The following is a 16,591-nucleotide window of genomic DNA, read 5'->3' as shown; positions in this document are numbered from 1 at the left end:
TCTGACTCCATATTTGTCTTTGACTCTGTGTCCAGAAGAGCCTTCCCGGAGGGGAGGAATGCATTTCTCTTTCCACTTCACCCACCTCCCATCCCTCTCCTCATCATTCGCCAGGAAAATCAGGGAGACCAAGCTGGCATGGGGGTGGGTCCTTCACCTACACCTTATTCCTTGTTTTTTATTTTCTTCTTCCTCTTCAATTCCATCCACTGAGAGATGGAAGCGGGTAGAAGACCGGGGGCTGGGAAAAGGGAGAAAGCCAGAATTCACCGAGTGCTCCTCTAGCTGCTCTGCTGTGAAGAGTTTAGGTCTTCTGTTCTCAGGGGGCCCCGTGTGCGGTGGGCGTTCCTACTTCTCTTTGATAGACGAGGTTCAGCGACTGGTTCAGGTTGCACAGTTAGGACTGGGCTGGCAGGGGGAGGAGCGTGGGGCGGGATCAGGCGGTTTGGAGCCCAGGTGCCCGACTGCCTGGAAGTCCCTTGGCTGTGATTCAGGTACCTGAGAATTTGGGGTCTTTCGCTCAGGCCGCAACAGCCGGAAATCTCATCTGAGCTGCGGGATTTCCCCCACTTGGATAGGAATTCCCAGAGTTGGAAATTCCAGGGCCCTGAGGGAGAGCTAATTAAGTTCAGGTTCCTTTCTTGGGGGAGGGGCATTTTCAGTGGGGCTTTGTTTTATGTAGGGTCTCCTGAGCCCCAGCAGTCCAAGGGGTGAGGGGCAGGGATCATAAGCCCTGTGGAGAAAGAACTTCAGGGAGCCACGTCTCACCCCCAAGGAGAGGCCAATGCAGAATTAATTCCCAGAAAGAGGCCATATTTCTTTTCTAAGCACACTTTATTTCTCGCCACTGACCAGTAGGGCGGTTACAGACACGACTCCCCTGGGGAGCAGAGGTTCAGTGATGTAGCGACAAGTCAGTCACCAAATCAGCATTATTTAGGCAACCTGATCAGATAAATATATTTTAAAAACATAAGCAAAAGGAGGCACAGAGACCAGGAGGCAGGGTGGGAACGACCTACAGTTCAGCTCCGTTTTCACAGAAAACACATCTGAGCCAAGGCAGCCCCTACATTGGATCTCCCAGGACACCTTGACCTCCTGAATAAATACATTCATTAGTAAATAAATAAATAATAAATAAATAATAAATAATCACAAGTGCAAACATAAATAGAGGGAGCTGGCCCTGTTGGGGTGTGGCTGGGCTCCCCATCTCAGGGAAGTCTGGAAACATTGGAAGAAAGGGAGGCCTGAAGTCCACTCATGTCAAGTTCTGGGTGAGATCTTCTCAAGGAATATTCTGAAGTGTTCCAGTCAGAACCCAAGGTCCCCTGGCCCCCACATTCTGGGTGTCCCAGGTTGCATCCAGGAATCCAAACGCAAGGACCCCAGTGAGTTCCAGAAGACCCAGTTCCAATTCTTGGTGGTGGTCAGTGCCCCATTGTCCAGGCCATACTTCCCTGCATCCCTGATTTCTAAGTGTTGTTGTTGTTTAAAGTTTTAAGCTTGGAGCCCAGCCCTGAGTCCCTAATTCTCTTTCTAAACCAGAAGGGGATGAGCGGGTCTGAAGGAGTAAATAATAAAGTAATTGAGGTGGGATAGGATGGATGTCCTGCTCCCTCACAGGGCAATGATCCCAAAGTAGACCTGCCCAGACTCAGCAAAGTCCAGATAGTCGGGCAGGTTGATCTCAGCACTGAGTCGATCACCCTTCTCCAGCTGGAAGACCCCTCCCTGGTAGATGGGCTCATACCAGGGCTTGGCCTCAGCCCCCTCTGGCGTCTCCCTCTGGCAAGGGCTCTTGATGGCAGAGAGGAGGTTGACCTTGGTCGGGTAGGAGACAGCGATGCGGCTGATGGTGTGGGTGAGGAACAAGTGGGTGGAAGGGCAGCCTTGGCCCCTGAAGAGGACCTGGGAGTAGATGAGGTACAGCCCGTCCGTCGGCACCACCAGCTGGTTGTCTTCCAGCTTCACGCTGTTGGCCAGGAGGGTGTTGGCATATGTGTTCAGCCACCGGAGCTGCCCCTGAGTACTGAGGTTGGCTGGAGGGAGGGAGAAAAAGAGGGAGGGGTGAGTCATTGTGACCCTGTCAGTTCCACTCTCCACATCCTGGCCCTCAAGTTCTGCCCACCCCACCCCCCACATCCGGTTCCTGTCCCCTCTGTCTGTCTTCCTACATCCCATCTGGCCATGAGGCTCTGAGTATCCCCTTCAAGTTCTAAGTATCCTCCACCCTCCCCTTGAGCTCAGTGAGTCCTTCTCACCCTGTCTCCAAGGTCTGTCTACCCTCAGCCTGGCTTCAGCAGCCAAATCCTACCCCTCCCCATCCCATCTGCTTCTTCGTCCCCCAGACACATCCTCAGAACACTTACCTACAACATGGGCTACGGGCTTGTTACTTGAGGTTTTAGAAGATGATCCTGAAGAGGAAAGAGAAAAGAAGAAGGTGAGAGACCCTTAAGCTTCCCAGAAAATATCTCACTACTTTGACCTCCTTTCCTCCTCCCCCCAAACCCAAACTCTAAATTTCCCCTACTGCTTCCATCCCAGGACCAACCCCTACGCCCACCCAAGCCCAGAATTAGGAGAGAGGTTTTGGAGACACTTACTGAGTGTCTGAGCCAGAGGGCTGATGATGGAGTAGCCAGTTGGGAACTGTTGGGAGAAGAAGGAGGATTAGTATCAAAGCAAGTCACCCCTGAAGGAGAAACAGCCGGCTGCTTCTCTAGCTTGTACTCTCTGCACTGATGCATCTCGTTTTCTCTCCCCATTCATCCATAATCCATTTAACAGCTCATTCATTGAGTTCCTGCCGTGTGCCAGACACCCTTAGCTTCATCTTTCCTATCTCTCTTTCATACCTGCTGTATCTGCTTCATCTTTATCCAGATGACTTGTTTTCTTCCCCATCTTTCTACCCATACCCCTTATCTGTCTACACATCTCTCTTTATATCTGAATCCCTGCTTACTCATTCATTCATTCGACAAATATTTAGAGAGCGTCGCCCATGTGCCAGGCACCCTATTTCTCCATCCTTCCTTCTCTTCCCACATCTCTCTCCACGTCTCCTTCTGCCTCCCCATCTTTCTCCACTGTTTTCCTCCCCAAGCCTCCCCATCAGCACACCTCTTTCCCCCACCCCACATCTCGCCCCATTTCTCTCTGGGTGAGAGAATGAGCCGAGGCTGGCCAGGGACTCACCTCTTCCCTCTGGGGGCCGATTACCCCGAAGTGCAGCAGGCAGAAGAGCGTGGTGCCTCCTGCGACCAGGAAGAAGGAGAAGAGGCTGAGACACAAGCACCTTCCGGAACCCTGGGAGCCCCCTGCCGTCTTGGAGAGCGCCTCCTCTGCCAGCTCCACATCCCGGATCATGCTTTCAGTGCTCATGGCGTCTTCTTCTGAAGGGCTCAAGTCCAGCTGGGAGACGGTAGAGCCCTGTGGCAGGATGTGTTAGAGGGAGCAAGTCGTCTGGCTGCCTGTCGGGGTGGGGGTGTGTGGTCTGGGAGGTTATTTCCAGGGGGCTCTGGAGTTGCTTGTCTCTCTCCTGGCTGGTCCCCTGGTGTCCTCGCTCTGGGAGCTTCTGCTGGCTGGGTGTGCAAACAGCTGCATTTATACGCTGTGGGGTGAGAGGAGGGCGGGGAAAGGCTCTCATTCAACCAGCGGAAAACTTCCTTGGTGGAGAAACCCATGAGCTCATCTGGAGGAAGCGGTAGCGGGTCCTACACCTTCTGTCTCGGTTTCTTCTCCATCACGGGGGCGGGGGTTTGGAAAGTTGGGGACACCCAGGCATCAAGGATACTTCCTACCCTACCCACCCGGATTCTGAGGGGGGCTCCCTGGGCCAGTTACTGCTGTAGATGTAGGACCCTGGAGGCTGGACCCCATTTCCCCGTGCCCCCCAGTTCCCGTTGTTTCCATTTCTTTGGGGGATGAGTTCTGTGGCCTATTTCCTTCTGATTTCCAGACCGGACTCAGGTAGTGGTAGAACTAGAAATGGGAGGGGCTTCAGAAAGCTGAGTCCTTAATGGAGAGAAAACTTGGGGGAAGCTGTGCTGGGTCCCGAGATGTGTGTTTCGGTCCCTGAGGGCAAGAGGAGCTGGAGGAAGGGAAGCTTGAGGCTCTGCAAGGGCTGGGGCAGGATGGCAGGGACAAGCCTGGGACAGCCCCAGAGGAGTGAAAGCGATGCTGGGAATTCACGAACCCCACCACGGCAGGCCTTCTCCTTTCACTCTGACCCGGGACTCAGCAAAACCCTGGTGCTGGTTTCAGTCTTGACTTCCAAGGGCATGTGATGCCCCAATTTTTGCACGAAGACCCCACCCTTCAGAGTCCCTGTGTGTGGCCATGTATCTGCAAAGAACTCCCTGCTCCCTCCAGTTTCCTGGAGACAGCCCTGGCCCTCAGAGCCCCTGCACGTGACCGCGTCTCCCGAAACGTCCCCTGTGTTCTCCAGTCCCCCAGCCCACTCCTCGGGGCCCTGGCATGGCCACGCCTTCCGGGGGCCTCAAGCTGCTCCTCCACAGTCCCAAACAAACACCCTTCAGTGTGGTCACTGCTCCTCAGAAGCTTCCTGTCACCCCCATTCCTCAGGGGTTCCCTGACCTCCACTCCTCCAGACTTTGGACCTGCATCTTTCCTTTGTCTTCTCAGCTTATCCTCTGGTCTCCTCCCACCCCTGCGAGGCCACCACATTTCACCAGAGCCCCTTAGGCCTCTCTGTGCGCCCACAGCTCCTGTCCCTCTGATTCCTGTCCTCCCTCCATTCCTTAGAGACATCTGGGGAATTCTCCCCTCCCAGACAGACAGATACAGGCAGACAGCATTTCAGAGAAAAGAGGTTTATTGGGCTCCATCAAGGGTCAGACGTCTCCTCGTGGGTTGTCCAGTCAGGCAATGGCTGGCTCTTAGGAGCCTTTCACTTCCTTCCAGAGCCCCTTGGTCCCTCAGACCCACTCTTTTTCTCTCTTGCTAGGTCATCCTTGTGCCCACGCCCTCTCACTCTCCGTCTCTTGGGTGTATTATCTCTTTCTTCTGCCGTCCCCCTTCTCTCCATCCTCCATAAATAAATAATTTAAAATTTTTTCCCTTCATAAATAACCCCCCTCCCTGCCCCCAGTCATCCACTCAAGCTCCCTCATGTGTCAGCTCCCCTTCCATGTCCAGGGCAAGGCCCCCTAGACGGGCAGGGCAGACGAAGGGCTCTGGGTGGGCATTTCCAGGCAGGCTTGAAGTCCTCAGCCGAGCATCCGGGGTGGTTCAGGAAGGTGTGGTCCCCTGGGGTGCCTAGAGTTCCTTCTTTGGAAGCTCCAGGTGCCGAGAACGGGGGAAGACTTGAGACTGATGGAATGGTCAAAAGAGAGGTGTGGTGACCCCTGAAGTGGTCAGAATGGAGGCAAAATGGGGAGAAGGCTTTGAAACCAAATTTTTTCTTTCTGGATTTTTCTATAGAGCGAAGGCTCCGAAGAAGACGCTACTGGGGCTGAGGAGCAGGTGGGAGATGCCATCTGTGTGAGTGGATAGCTGGTCTCCCCGGGTGAGCAGGAACACAGCCCCCTGGTACACCGAGCGCACCCAAGGTCCCTGTGGCCCTGGGCACACGGACTTCTGAGCGCTGAGGAGAGGCACGTGGAATGGGTACTGGGAGGAGAAGAGCTGGACCTCGTGGGCCAGGTAGAGAGGGGTGGGGGTGGCCTTGGGGAAGCAGCCTTCCCCAGAGAAGACCACCTGGGAGTAGACGAAGTAGAGGCCACTGGTGGGGACCAGGAGGGAATTGTTGCTCAGAGAGAAGCCGTGGCGGAGGAAGGCGCGATCCGTGTTCGCTCTCCAGCGCAGTGAGTCCTGGGTGCTGGGGTCTCCTAGGGAAAGCCAGGAGGGATGGCGGTCAAGGACCTGGGGGTCAGAGGTCTCGATCCCTGAGGAAGCAGGTGCTGGACTGAGTTCCTGGGGGATGGTTGGGAGAACAGAAGGGAGTGGGAGTGGGGGTGAGCTGGAGGGGATGCTTGGGTCCCTGAAGGGGGATGGGAGGAGGGCTGGGGGCTACATGTCTAGGAGGGCAGGTGAATGTTTACCAACAAGGTGAGCAGCAGGTTTGAAGGTGCCTCGAGTGAAGTGATTCGGGGGGTGCTGATGGGCAGGCTGTGCAGTTGAGGGTGGGAGGCCAACACCAGAGAGCCCCTAGGGGAGGACAGAGTCAGAGAGGTCCTCAGGCCCAAGGTCAGGCTGGGCTGCCCACACAGTCCCCATTGCCCTGATGCCTCACCTGGGCCTCGGGCGGCAGGGCCAGCAGCAGTCCCAGAAGGAGGAGGAGTAGGGGGGTGCTGCACACCCTCAGGAGGTAGAGACGTCCAGGTGGTGTCATGGGGAGAACCTGCAGGGAGAGAGACAGTGAGCGGGGCGGGGCACGATGCGGAAGACGGGCCTCCTGCCCGTGGAGACAGCCACCCTGAGAGACGGGGCGACAGACAGAGAAGGGGACAAGATGCAGTCAGGGAAACCCCAGGTGAGCAGGGGGAGAGAGAGAGAGACGAACAGAGATGAGAAGGGAACAGAGAGGGATCAGACTGTGTGACACAGACAGAGAGAAAGAGATTGACAGATAAAGAGTCAGAGAGAGGGGAACAAACCAAAACCAAACCCACCAAGGCCCAGGCCCAGGCCCAAGCAGGAGGTGCAGGAGGGGCTGAAGCCCAGTCGGAGGGACTGAACGCCCCGGGGGGAAGGAGTCCACCGCCGGGGAAGCCCAAGGAGATGGGGTGGGAGAGTCTCACCTGCTGTGCGGGGCCCCTTGGCCGGGACGCCTGGGTCCCTTTATAGAGGAAGCGGCAGTGGCAGCGTGGCAGGCGGCGGGCGGGTTCTAGGCCGGGGCTGGGGCCCGGGGAAGCCCCCAGGGCTTAGAAGATGCTGCTGTTTCAGTCGAAGGCAGGAAAGGCTGAGGCCTAGGAGAGAACCGCAGGCTGGGGGCTCAGACGACTGAGTTCTGGGAAAGGGAGTGGGGTCAGGGGAACCGTGGGCTGGGAGGGCCAGGGAGCGGGGGTCAGGCTTAGGAGTTCCAGAGAAGGGACAGTAAATTCAGAGGACGAGGAGAAGGGGAGCAGCTGGGGCGTGGGCTGGAGGCCCGGTTCCCTGAAGAGCGATTATGTATAACACCTCTGCACCCTTGGCTGGTTACAGGCTTCTCTCTGTGCACATTTCCTCCTCTTGCACCCCTGTCCTTGTCCCAGAGACTCAAGTCACACTTGTCCCAGTGTGTGTATTTTCCAGTTTGCCTGGAAGGTTTCATATCAAAAGTTCCATTATATTCCCTCCTGCCTGGTACATCCTGGGTTATGCCTGTTGTCCTGGTAGAAATATTCATGGACCCCCTTTTACTCTCAAAAGTGTTCTGGTTTGGAAGATTCAGCTCACGATGAGCCATGAACTCACGTATGATGAGGTCTTGTCTCACTGCTGAAGGATGCCCTCCACCTCATCCCAACCTCAGGTGGGCTCCACAGATCAGATTTATATAACCCCAAACAAACACATTCCAGGATCAAGGAACGTGGCAATTGCTAAAGTTCTCTACAGGGGATGCTTCAGAATTCCACACAGGTGGAGCTTAAGGGTGGTGACCTAGGGCGGAGTGGGGACAGCAAAGGGACTTGTCTTGCAGCTGCACTTGTAAAGCCAATACACTGTTGTAAAATCATTAAGGATTTCCCCCTTCTATTGATGCAGAACTCAGGTACAGTGAGGTGCACTTCTCCTAAGTGGATAGCCTGATGAACTCTTCCATCTGTTTATAGCCATGTAGCCACCATCCAGTTCAACATAGTTTTAGGTCCCCAGAGGGTTCTCTTGTGCCCCCTCCCAGTTCATACCTTCCAAAGATAACCAACCACTTTCTGACCTCTACAACTATAGATTAGTTCTTCCAGCTTCTGAGCCTCATACACATGAAATCACACAGACTCTACTCATCTGTGTTTGGCTTCTTTCTCTCGACGTTATGTTTGTGAGATTCATGTATATTGTTGTGTGTATCAGTGATTTTTATTTCATTGTGATGTGATGTTGTGTGAATATACTCTAATTTACTTATCTATTTTTCTGTTAATGGGCATTTGGTTCGTTTCTAGTTTTTGGCTAGTATGAAAAATGTTGATATGAATGTTCTTGAACATGAGGGAGTTTTCACTTAGCTTGCAGGTTGCAGGTTAAAAAAAAAAAAGCAAGGTTTCTAAAGATGATTTTAGTCACATTTCATGAGATTGAGAAAATAACAATTGGCCCCTCAAATATTATTATTCCTCTTACTAGCTTGTTATGCTTTCATTTGGAGGTTTTTGGAGGGGCTGGGGCTGAGGATGGTGGTGATGGAAACTGAAGCCCTCCCTCTGTTGCACTGGGCAGAAAGTTCCTGAGGTGTCTTGGTGTCCTGTGGCACGTAAGTGATATTCAGGGTGTGCATCAGCTAGTTCTGTTTTCCTCCCCGCTACTTGAGGCCCTGCAACTTTGCCTTTCATGCCTTCCTAGTCTAACCTATTACTTCTTTTCATTCCATCTCTTTGGGTTTTTTTGGCTGTGCCTCGTGGCTTGCAGGATCTTAGTTTCCTGACCAGGGATTGAACCCGGGCCACGGCAATGAAAGTGCGGTGTCCTAACCACTGGACCACCAGGGAATTCCTTCATTCCATCTCTTTAGCTTCCTATTTCACAAACATTTACTGAGCGTCCTGACCTCTGGGAGCTCAAAGACTAGTGTGGGTTCCGTGACAGTGGGCTTATGGCAGCCCACAGTAAAGCCATCAGACTTGGCCTGGGGGAGAGGTGATTCAGGCATTAGTATCAAGGCAAAGATGGTGAAGGGCGTTCCTGATAGAGGGAATAGAAGGTGCAAAGACTGGAGGTAAAAGAGAGTATGAAGTGCACTAACCTGTGCAAGTGAGTACACATAAAAGGAACAGAGATGATGCTTGGGAGGTAAGCTGAGACCACATCCTGAGGGGTTTAAAACCAAGAAAAGAGGTTTGGATTTCATTGTAATTGTGATGGGGAGCTACCAAAAGTTTTGAGTGAGAGAGGGACCCACCCAGATTGGTATATTGAAAACATGAGTCTGGATGCTACACGAAGAATGAATTGAGAAATGGGAGTTGGGGTCTGCAGGGGAAACCAGAAGTGTGGAGAACAGTTGGGGGGGGTTGCAACAACTCAGCAAGGAGGTGACAAGAGCCTGCATTTAACATTTTTTTCTTTTTTTTGCTGTACGCGGGCCTCTCACTGTTGTGGCCTCTCCCGTTGTGGAGCACAGGCTCCAGACACGCAGGCTCAGCGGCCATGGCTCACGGGCCCAGCCGCTCCACGCTGGACCGGGGCACGAACACGTGTCCCCTGCATCGGCAGGCGGACTCTTAACCACTGCGCCACCAGGGAAGCCCAAGAGCCTGCATTTAAATCGAGGCAGTAGCAGGAGAACGAAGAGGAGGAGAGAGTTTCTAGGCAAAATCTACAGGTCTTGGTGGCTGACCAGACGTGATGGCGGAAGAAGGGTAGCCACAGATGCCTCTTTTAAATACCTTGGTCTCTATCTTGGCTTCATCTTGTTTCTTTTAACCTCACTGTGTCTTGTGTCACTGTTGGCCTACCTCTTGGGCCCTGCTCCTTTCCTTTCCTCTGTGTCCCTCATTCTCTGGAGTCCCTTTTTCTTCCTGCTGTCTCTTTCTGCCTCTCCAATGGTAGGAGCCCATGGACTAGGAGAACTCGGCTATATTAAAATGTAAAATGGTGCTGCAATTAACGGTGAGAAATAGAGAGAAACGGAGAAACTTCGGTCAGAGAGAGAGACTGGGGCATTGAAGAAAAAAAAGGGGAAGGTGAGGACAAGTGATGGGGGGACATGAGAGACAGAGAGGAATGAAGGGTGAGAATTGGGTCGAAGCTCCGTGTCACAGGCATTTGTGATGTGCTGAAGGATGCTCCTTGAGATGGGCCAATCTTGGTTTCAATCTCAGTTTTGGAGGTTGTGTGAAATTCAGTTTCTTTCTTGAGGAGGCCAGCAGTTGGTTTGGGGCTTTCCCTGAGTGGGAGGGGTGATGACTGGAGTCTTGTGCTCCAAACCGAGGGATATACAGTTTCTACAGTGGTGTCTGTGGAGAAACTAGTGAAATCTCTGAGCCCTCCAGATAAGGCTGAAATGACAATAGTCTCAAACTTGAACCTAGCCTCAAAACCTGAAGTGGGATTACATATCAACTTTGATCCTAACCCATATTTAACCTCAATCCAAATCACAACTCAAACTCAACCCTAACCTCAAATCTAAACATCTCAATAAATGAACCCCCAAATAAACTTATCCTCTAAACTAACCCAGCCCTGTTTCTAGAGCTAATCTTGGAACTAACTCATCCCCATTCTTAACCCTATAGTTAAACCTGACTCTAAATGTAAGTTCAACTTGAACCACAAACCTAAAGTTGAGCTTTATCCTGCTTTTCCCCATTATTCATCCATGCCTCCATGTAACAAGTCTTTATTGGGAGCTTACTATGTGCTGGGCACTGTTCCAGGCAGTAGGGATAGACAGACAAGGTACCTGCCCTTGTGGAGCTTCCACTCTAGTGAGGCAAGGCAGAAAAGAAACACACTGAAGAAGAAGGCAGTTAGTAGCGCTATGAGGAAACAAGACAGGCCATGTGGTAAGAGTGGCGGGGAACTACTTTAGACACAGTGGTCAGGAAAGTCCTTTCTGAGTAAATGGCATTTTAAGCTGAGACCCAAATGACAAGAGTGGCCAAGTGAAGGTCTGGGGGAGAATCATTCCACGTAAAGGGAACAGCTACTGCGAAGGCCGGAAGGTGGAAATGAGCTGGGGGTGTTGAGGAACAGAAAGGAGGCCAGTGTGGCTGGAGCAGAGAGGGTGGGAGAGAGGTGGGAGATGAGGTCAGGGAGCAGGGGCAGGGGCCCGATCATGCAGGGACCTGCAAGGACGAGTAAAGCACCTGAATTTTACTCAACCATGGGAAGCTCTGGAGGGTGTCAGGGTGTGCACATGTTGCGTGGGTGTGGGGGGAGGAGGGAGGGAGGTCTGAGGTAGAGGTGATTGGATTTACATTTTTTTTTTTTTTTTTGCGTACGTGGGCCCCTCACTGTTGTGGCCTCTCCCATTGCGGAACAACAGGCTCCAGACGTGCAGGCTCAGCGGCCATGGCTCACAGGCGCAGCCGCTCCGCGGCATGTGGGATCTTCCCGGACCGGGGCACGAACCCGTGTCCCCTGCATCGGCAGGCGGACTCTCAACCACTGCGCCACCAGGGAAGCCCAGATTTACATTTTTAAAAGATCATTGTGGCTCCTGTGTTTAGGCTAGACTGTAGTGGGTAACATTGCAAGCAGAGACACCAGTTAGGAGGCAACTGCAGTAATCCTGGGGAGAAGATGGTGGCCACCATGAAGATGGAGAGAAGTAGACAAATTTGGGATATATTGGGATATATTTCATGGGTAGAATTGACAGGACCAGATGATGGATTGGATGGATGGTGGTGGGGTAGAAGACGGGGAGACTGGGAGAGAAGCAGGATTCTGATGGGATGGGAGAACCAGAAGTTCAATTTTGGATTTAAGTTTAAACCTATTGGACAGACATCCAAGTCTTGGATAATATTCAAGCCTTGCCCAGAAATGTCACTTGGCAGTCGTATATATGAGTCTAGATTTCAGAGGCAATGTGAGAACTAGAGAGTCAACAATGGGAACTGTTGGCACGAAGAAAGCCATGGAATTGGAAGAGATACCTTACCTTACGCATCCCCCTAAGATGCCTTCAAAGTGTTTGTTTTCCCTCAGGATAAATGCAGTGTAACTCCCATCCTAAATTCCAGAAGCAGCAGCCTCTTGCTTCCGGAAGCAAAATCCTCCAGACTTAGTTTCCTTCTGAACTCTCACTGGGATTTAATCTCCCTGGATCCGATTCCCTACCCAACAAAGGATGTTTCTACCAATCCATTTCACAGTATTCTATGGAACTCCTCAAATCCTCTATTTCACTTTTGAAAGCAACTTCCTCTGGTACTTTGAAACCTGGCTTTTCCCTAATAAAGTTCCTTCTGTCTTTGGTGAAGGCTGCTGTTTCTTCCACACCCATCACTAGGAGCGGGGGGGCAGAAGAGAGGCCACTGTTCTCCTCTCTCCCCTCTGCATCATTGATAACCTCCTCCTCTCTCGAAGTCCATGCGTTTTGCATTTTCCACGTTCTTCTGGTCTTCACAGCACAATCTTCTCCACCAACATCTCTACCATGTGCTTAACAACTTGTATATCTAGATAAGTTTTTCTTCATCTCTCATTCCCTTCCTGATATTCTATCAAGAAAATCTTGAAAAACTTGATTTGGGTAAACTCAATGGTCTCATTCTTGGGTCTTTCTCCTAGGCTGCCAAGCATTGCAGGAGAGTCATGTCCTCATAAGAGGCCTACGACTAATCCTGACCATCTAACCTCAGAAAGCCCTCAGTGATCCCTAATCTTTGATTCCCTTGTTCTTCTCCTGCAGGTGATGTTCTAAATCTCCTCGCCTCCTCCCCTCTTTACTCCCAGTTGGTGATGCTATCATCTTTTTATTGAACTTAAGGCCATCCAAGGCGGATCTCTTTACTGCTTTCTTTTCCCTTCACTTTGTTTCCTTTTTCCTTTCTTCTTGATTCAGAGGACTCTTTCTCCCGTCCAAGGCTGGTTCTTTGTACTCTCTCCCACTTGCCCATGTTTACCATACTCTTTCCCGCCTTTCTTTTGTCTTCAGTGTCTTTCTCTTTTCATGCGCCTTCATTTTACATACTCAACTTTATTTCTTGAAAATAAAAAGCCTTCCCTGGACTTTCTCCCTTAAATGTCCATCCACCTCTCACCCTCCTTTTCTGTGTGATGTCTCAAAAGAGACTAGCCCCCTAACTAACCACTTTTTCGGGAACTGGTAAAATTTTCCTCACTGTAAAATTCGTGGGTTGAGCTAGAGATGATACTGTTACCTTCAGTATTCACCATTCTATGCCTTTGTACTCACCACCTCCTTTTCCTCACCTCCCACTCATTCCTTAACCTACGTAAAGCGATTTCTGTGCCTCTGGTAAGTGGAAACTGTTTTCTCAAAATCTGTAATCATCTAGCTCCTGAACCCAAAGGATCTTTTATACTCTCACCTACTAGACTTCTTTGAAGCACCAGATGTGGCCGCCCAGTCTCTGCTTGGCATACCTCTCCCTTGCCCTACTTCTCTGACTGCTCCCCCAACCTCTCTCCTTTATTGGTTCCTCTTCCTTTGATCATCCTCAAGCCTCTTCTGGTCACCCTCTTTTGGGGATCCTGTCCACTCAGAGGCTCCACCTCTACTGGAAAAGGAATGATGCCCAAACCTATGCCTCCAGCAGCCCCAACTTTTCTGTCGGGCTCCAGACCTGCTCACTGGAAATCTCCACCCGAGTGTCATGCTAACACCTCAAACTCCGCAGGACTTTCTTGAGTACTTTATTACTCTAAGCAGGTGCACCTCCTGTCATCACGTGTAGTTGGTCCTTGTCTGTATGTTGTTTCGTTAGACTGCAAGCCCTATGAGGGCAGTGACTTTATATCATTTATATCCATTGCCTAGCAGAGCACCCTGCTTCTTTCAGGTGCTTAATAAAAATTTGATTGTATGTCTGAAATTAACTCATTTTCCCCTTAGCCACACACCTCCTTGGTTTAGGTATCATCGCCTTTCCTATGCCCTTGGCTCAAAACTGGGAGTCATCTAAGACTCCTCTTCCCTCACTCCCACCATCCAATCAGTTGGCATGACCTAACGACTTATCCCTGTGAGTTTATAAAATCTGTTCCTTCCTTTAACGCCACTTGGAGTTATTGGGACCTAAGTAGAAAGTACACAAGTTTTGGAGTAAAATGCGTTTGATGCTAATTCCACTACTTTTGAGCTGTGTGACCTTAAGCAAGCTATGGTACACTTGTGAGCCTCAGTTTCCTCATCTGTATAATGGAGATCCACCACCTCCCCTTTGGACAGTTGCTGGCAGGATTCTGACATTAGGAAAAGGGCTTGACACGGTTAACACATAGTACGCGGCCCCCCGAATGGCAGTTACTTTTATTCCTTGTCTGTACACCTGCAGCACTCCCCTGTACTCCCTCTTCTTCACAGCTGTCGCAGTGCCACTGCCCACAGATAAGGTCCAAATCCCTCACCTGGACATTCTGTGTCCTTTCTTCAGCACATGCTCCCTCACACCTGTGCTTCCTCTACCTCAGGACACTTGTCTTTCCTGTTTTCTGACTCCTGGCCTCTGCTCAAGCTGTTTCACTCCTCTCTGGGGCCCTTCCACTCCCCCTCCCACAGAAATCCTACCCGTTCGTCAAATGCCTTCTCCTCCCTCAGAGACCCCCGGGTGCTTTCAGCCGGAATCCACCTCCCCTTCCCCTTTTTGCACATCCACTGTACCTTACTCGTTTTTACTCAGCATGCCTTGAATCAGTTGATTAGGTATGGGCCTGCCTCCCCTATCGGATGGCAAACTTGAAACAGAGTTTGCATTTATCTTTGGGCTATTTGATGCTCAGCTGAACTGCACTGAAGAGAGTCCCTCCCAGACCCTTCTCCTAACTTAATCCAAACCTGCCCCAACCCGATCCCCCAACTGACCCTCTTCAATCTCACCGGTCTCATTCCCAATCCCATTTCTCTAACTGAACCCCAACGCATCCTCCTCTGAGAAGTGATTCCTCTTTCCAGGTCTAGAGAGCGAGATATGCACACTCCTACCTCCCCAGTGTTTCATGGTAGGCACTGAGTCACCCCTTGGGGATCCCTGGTTCCTCCTCCCCACCCCCACCATGGAGGACAGGATGCCTGCCGCCTGGCCCCAGGGGGTCAGAGGAAGCCAGGGCCTCTAGGGTTCAGTATTTTTATCAGCCTAGGAAATTAGAGACACAGAAGCGGAAACCGTGTGGTCAGAGAAAGTGAACAGCCCTCATCTCAGGGGAACCCCCAACAGGGCTGGGGGCCAGACACCAGGGAGAGACGTTGAGAAGAGGGAGGTCTGGGGGGCCAGGTATCAGGGCTTGTTTTGCTTTAGTTTTATGTGACTCTTGGCAGAAGGGCAAATGATGTGCTCAAAAACCAGACAAAAGTCTGCTGGATGAAGGAACAAATTTGGACACCAAAGTTTTCTGTTGCTTACCTCTCAACCCCCAGCTTAGGGGTCCTAACCCCAACCCCGCCTCCACTCCCAACCTGAGCTCTTTGCATGCCACTTCCGAAATCTCTGGCCTGTGAGAGGAACCGGACGCCTGGTTTGCTCACAGCTCGCAGTCTCTTCTCTGAATCACAGCAGCTTCCTCTCACAGGATCTTTCTCACCAGCCCTTCCTCCTCCTGCCCCCTGAACATCCGCCTGGTCCCTCGGAGACCTGGGGCCTTTTGGCTCTCTGTCTTCTTCAAGGGTCTCACACCCGCCCCATGTTTTCATGCTTCCAGAAGCTTCCCCTCCCTGTCACCTCTTGCCCTCCACTTCCACTCCTGGGATTCTCCTGTGTAGACCGGCATTCCATTCCAAACCTGAAAAATAAGTTCTGATTCATGATTCTCTGATGCAGACAACATGCAGACTGTGCACGTGCCAGCGCATGCCTGTACTCTCCTTAGTCCTGCCCTTTCTCTTTGCTGAGTTCCTGCTGTGTCCTGCTGGTGACGTGGGGTCTGGTGCTGTCTGCAAACTCCCTACCCCAGTTCCCGGGAGCTGAAGTGGGGACTGAGTATGAAGAGTGGAAGGGAGGGTGTCCTCCACCCCACGCCCTGCGAATCCTGGACCCTCTCCCTCTACCCTCCAGGCCCTTTCCTCAACCTCAGGAAAAGGGGATGTTTATCTGGAAGGCCAAGACTGGGCTGCCCAGAGATGAAGCCCAGGTTTGGGATGGGGGCAGAAGCTCGATGGAGGGAGCAGAGAATCGGGGCCCTAGAGGACGAGAGACGGGACTGAGAAGCTAGAGGCGAGGGATGGCCTCAGGGGTGGATCCCTGGTTGCCCAAGAACAGACAACCCAGGTTACATAATTTGGCCCTTTCCGCCTCCTTCCCCTGCTCCTAATTTTAGCAACCGAAATTCCACTGCCCCATAGGCTCTTCCTCCATCCTTTCTGCTTCTATCCCCCAACCTCCCACAGCCTCCTTATGGTCCCCCAGCTCCAGCTGCCCCCAATTCACATCATTCAGTGACTCAGCAGAGGGAAAGCCCTGTGTTGGGGGAAGGGGGTGTTAAGTGGGGAGGAGGATGTGGTTCTGGCTGGGGAGGGGAGGGAAACTGGTTTTGTTCCCCTTTTCGCCTCTGTTCACATCTATTTCTCCAACCGCTGACTGAAGAGTGGAGAGGAGCCCAGTATAGGGAGTGGAGAGACTGGAGGGCAAGCTGGGCCTTCTTAGGGCCGCCCTGGTGGGCGGGTGGGCAGGCAAGCAGGGGGCTCCTAGTCTCCAGCTGAGGGCACGAGTTAGGGTGTGCGTGCATGGTGCAGGTGTGCAGGAGCTGTGGGTTTGGGCAGGTGGAGTGAGAAAGGAGATGTTAT

The 16,591-nt window shown here is 51.9% G+C and overlaps 2 protein-coding genes across 2 annotated transcripts; both read right to left on the bottom strand.

Annotated features, from left to right (window-relative positions):
• Positions 1-1,121: 1,121 nt before the first annotated feature.
• On the bottom strand, positions 1,122-3,555 carry TNF (tumor necrosis factor). Its single transcript, XM_067755814.1, has 4 exons — positions 3,208-3,555; positions 2,613-2,658; positions 2,376-2,423; positions 1,122-2,045 (listed from the first exon to the last, which is right to left on the bottom strand). Exons 1-4 carry the CDS (start codon positions 3,391-3,393, stop codon positions 1,624-1,626), a joined length of 702 nt encoding a protein of 233 aa, XP_067611915.1. The 5' UTR covers positions 3,394-3,555; the 3' UTR covers positions 1,122-1,623.
• Positions 3,556-4,848: 1,293 nt separating this feature from the next.
• LTA (lymphotoxin alpha) lies at positions 4,849-16,492 on the bottom strand. Its single transcript, XM_067752480.1, has 4 exons — positions 6,774-16,492; positions 6,266-6,373; positions 6,075-6,180; positions 4,849-5,861 (listed from the first exon to the last, which is right to left on the bottom strand). Exons 2-4 carry the CDS (start codon positions 6,362-6,364, stop codon positions 5,449-5,451), a joined length of 618 nt encoding a protein of 205 aa, XP_067608581.1. The 5' UTR covers positions 6,365-6,373; positions 6,774-16,492; the 3' UTR covers positions 4,849-5,448.
• Between the last annotated feature and the right edge of the window lie 99 nt (positions 16,493-16,591).

Source organism: Pseudorca crassidens, chromosome 10 (genome assembly GCF_039906515.1).
Source record: "Pseudorca crassidens isolate mPseCra1 chromosome 10, mPseCra1.hap1, whole genome shotgun sequence".
In the NCBI taxonomy this organism is placed as follows: Eukaryota; Metazoa; Chordata; class Mammalia; order Artiodactyla; family Delphinidae; genus Pseudorca; species Pseudorca crassidens.
The sequence above is the reverse complement of the archived record's forward strand: the minus strand, read 5'-3'. Positions and strand labels throughout refer to the sequence as shown.

What these genes read in the sequence shown, in the direction of transcription:
- TNF (XM_067755814.1), bottom strand. Translation starts at nt 3,393, where the DNA reads ATGAGCACTGAAAGCATGATCCGGGATGTGGAGCTGGCAGAGGAGGCG. An exon ending in TCGGCCCCCAGAGGGAAGAG is followed by an intron (nt 2,659 to 3,207) that starts GTGAGTCCCTGG and finishes TTCTCCCAACAG; the next exon opens with TTCCCAACTGGCTACTCCAT. An exon ending in GCCCGTAGCCCATGTTGTAG is followed by an intron (nt 2,046 to 2,375) that starts GTAAGTGTTCTG and finishes CCCTCCCTCCAG; the next exon opens with CCAACCTCAGTACTCAGGGG.
- LTA (XM_067752480.1), bottom strand. Translation starts at nt 6,364, where the DNA reads ATGACACCACCTGGACGTCTCTACCTCCTGAGGGTGTGCAGCACCCCC. An exon ending in CCCTGCCGCCCGAGGCCCAG is followed by an intron (nt 6,181 to 6,265) that starts GTGAGGCATCAG and finishes GTCCTCCCCTAG; the next exon opens with GGGCTCTCTGGTGTTGGCCT. An exon ending in ACCTGCTGCTCACCTTGTTG is followed by an intron (nt 5,862 to 6,074) that starts GTAAACATTCAC and finishes GGCTTTCCCTAG; the next exon opens with GAGACCCCAGCACCCAGGAC.